General features: G+C 37.9%; 2 protein-coding genes across 2 annotated transcripts in view; both read right to left on the bottom strand.

Annotated features, from left to right (window-relative positions):
* Nucleotides 1-112: 112 nt before the first annotated feature.
* LOC113360992 lies at nucleotides 113-1,408 on the bottom strand. The gene is made up of 3 exons (XM_026604390.1): nucleotides 1,128-1,408; nucleotides 696-1,025; nucleotides 113-623 (listed from the first exon to the last, which is right to left on the bottom strand). Exons 2-3 carry the CDS (start codon nucleotides 1,020-1,022, stop codon nucleotides 282-284), a joined length of 669 nt encoding a protein of 222 aa, XP_026460175.1. The 5' UTR covers nucleotides 1,023-1,025; nucleotides 1,128-1,408; the 3' UTR covers nucleotides 113-281.
* Nucleotides 1,119-2,660, bottom strand: part of LOC113359099 (protein MAINTENANCE OF MERISTEMS-like) — a 2,264-nt gene continuing 722 nt past the window's right edge. Inside the window, exons 2-3 of the mRNA XM_026602786.1 lie at nucleotides 1,466-2,422; nucleotides 1,119-1,385 (exon numbers count right to left, since the gene is read on the bottom strand). Coding sequence (XP_026458571.1) covers nucleotides 1,119-1,385; nucleotides 1,466-2,422 — 1,224 coding nt within the window. The remainder of the gene's footprint in view (nucleotides 1,386-1,465; nucleotides 2,423-2,660) is intronic.

Here is a 2,660-nt window from a genome sequence, read left to right as displayed (position 1 = left end):
TGCAAAGACTAAGACTATAGCTAAAAAGAAGCGACACTGACCGATTGAAAATGAAGGCTTAAAAAGAAATAACACTAATTAAACTACAAGTACCGAAACGGAGGCTGAAAAGAAATCAACATGTCAGAATGAAAATGGAGTCTGAAAATGGAGGCTAAAAAGTAACCCTATATAGAGATAACATACGCACTTTGTAGGAGTATCCAAAGTGGAGGCTAAAAAGTACATATCCAAAGTGGAGGCTAAAAAGTACATATCCAAAGTGGAGGCTAAAAAGTTACTTATTCATCAGTAGGAGTATGCGATGGTGTTTGCCGTGGTGGGATAAACGTCATTCTCGGATGGGGGTTAACAGACGACATTGTTGATGCTTGACTCACTGGAGCCCACACCGCTGGTGGGATAGTTTCAGAAAAACTGCCGAATCCAATAGGGGGACGCGGCGTTTGTTGCATACGGAATTGCATCTGATCCTCCAGGTAATTGTTACGAGCTGCAAGGCCTCGTATTACTTCATCTTTTGCCTTTAAACGTATCATCCTGTCTTCCGTTTCATATAATACAAACTCGCGAAACGCACGATTAAAATCGGCATGTTCTTGAACCAGATTATAAGCTTCAGGCTGTCGTTTAAAAAAAAATAATTAAGAAATGAGATTACCATATATTTTAATATAATGACGGGATGTACTTACGTATGATAATTGTTGTGGTGGTGGAATAGGTACATGCTGAGCAGGTCGTTGAATAAGGTGTTTAACACGGTCACCATCAACCCCGTGTAATTCAACTACCCAATCGACTTTGGTCACGAATTGATGGAAGTTAGTTACATGTCGCCAATATCGCAGATACATATTATATGAAACAGCTTTCACAAACATATTTGCATCTACCCATCCAGCTTCTTTCACAAGTTTTGCTTTCTCATGACTGGCCTCGCCAATTTTAAATGGTGGATTTCTAGGAATTCCAAAAGTAGGATGATTTTGCCTCCAAGATCGTTCTCCTAGGTACCACATATTCTGTCAAATTACCAGTAATCAGAGAAAATAAGTTCTTCAACTTAGGATAAAATGATAACTTTGAAGTAATAATGTTCATATAAAAACAAAGTACTAACTGACCTTGCCAATCCAAGTAAATATAACCCTTTTGTTTGAAAGCTCCACAGCCCTGCGACCAACATCAGAGTCAAGAACACCAATGGCGGATTCCCACGGTCTCCATGTCACGATGTCTGCAGTCAACTGATTAAGCGCATTCCTACAGTGAACAATATCGATAGTCTTTTTCTTCGCTTTCCACCGGGAAGTTCTTGGCCATTTTTCTTCACTAGTTGGGTCGCACGGTCTACATATGCCCAGATATTCATATCCCCAAAACTACTCCATCATAACCAACCAAATAAATCAACTGCCAAAAAATATACATTTAAATGAAATAAAAATAAATAATAATTTACATCTAATATTTGGAACGGCCCAGATAATGACTTCTGTCCCCTACCAGATGCGTTGAGTGCCACATACAATTTTGCAAAAGCAGGACCACCCCAGTCATACATATCAACTGCATTTAGATCCTCAAAAGCAGCTAACCAAGCCGCATCAATGTAGTTCTTTGCATTGGAAAAGAAAAAATTTCCCAAAACATACATAAAAAAGGCCCTCGCCACTTTTTCTGCTAGTTTGTCATCCAAATTAGCTGCAACCAAGATATCTTCTTTGAAATACGTAGTCAAAAATTTAATTGTGATTGCATCTGAAATCCACTGTGCCGGGGGGCGTTTTTTTCCAGAGATTGGGGGATCTTCATAATCTAAGGGTTCTTCTATTTCTGGAAAAACATGCTCACGGACATAATCAAATTTGTACTTGACTGGGTTATACGGAACATCATCCCCAATTCCAATACTCAATCCTGTCAACACTACCCAATCAAGCGGCGTGAATCCCATTTCACCAAAAGGGAAGTGAAAAGTATGCGTTGTATCCCACCAACGTTCAACAAGATAATCAATCACTGGGTGTGATGCTTCTCCTATTTCCATGGCTAATAAACGTCCCCATCCTGCCTTGTCGATAATGTATTTAATTTTTGGATTATGTTTTGTTATCTCCTTATAATAAACAATGACCGAAAAGAGTGAACCACGATGTTGGTACCTGAATTTTGGATCGCTTGAATATGTAATATCTGTAGAAGCGTGTTTGTCACTATCTTCCAGGCAATTGTAGTTATCTAGGGATACCACGGACGGTGTTGTTTCATCTTCGCTATCTTCATCGAACCCGGTATCTGGAACTTCCAAATCTCCAACATTAGGGTCTATTTCAGGCTCCATTGGACCTTTACCTTTGCGTTTCTTATTATTCATCTTTTTTCCTTGTGCAAATCTCGACGTTATTCTGCTCAACATCTGAGCACGATATAAATACAAGTTAGTAATTGTTTTTTCTGAGTTTACAGCATCCATAAAAAGTTCTATTCTATATTATAGAAGATCAAAATTTACAGTATAGAAAATCCAAAAAATTTACAGTAAATAAACCCCAAGATTATATTTTATTTACTTACAGTATAGAAGATCAAAAAAATTTACAGAAAAAATCTAGACACCGTCTTTATAATACAACTGTTTAACATTTTGTATCTCC

This window comes from Papaver somniferum, chromosome 3 (assembly GCF_003573695.1).
Source record: "Papaver somniferum cultivar HN1 chromosome 3, ASM357369v1, whole genome shotgun sequence".
NCBI classification, from domain to species: domain Eukaryota; kingdom Viridiplantae; phylum Streptophyta; class Magnoliopsida; order Ranunculales; family Papaveraceae; genus Papaver; species Papaver somniferum.
This window is presented reverse-complemented; position numbering and strand designations above follow the sequence as displayed.

Excerpts from the sequence above, each read along its gene's own strand:
- LOC113360992 (XM_026604390.1), bottom strand. The coding sequence starts at position 1,022 with ATGTGGTACCTAGGAGAACGATCTTGGAGGCAAAATCATCCTACTTTT. Across the intron at positions 624-695 it reads CACCACAACAATTATCATAC|CCTGAAGCTTATAATCTGGT; the intron begins GTAAGTACATCC and ends TTTAAACGACAG.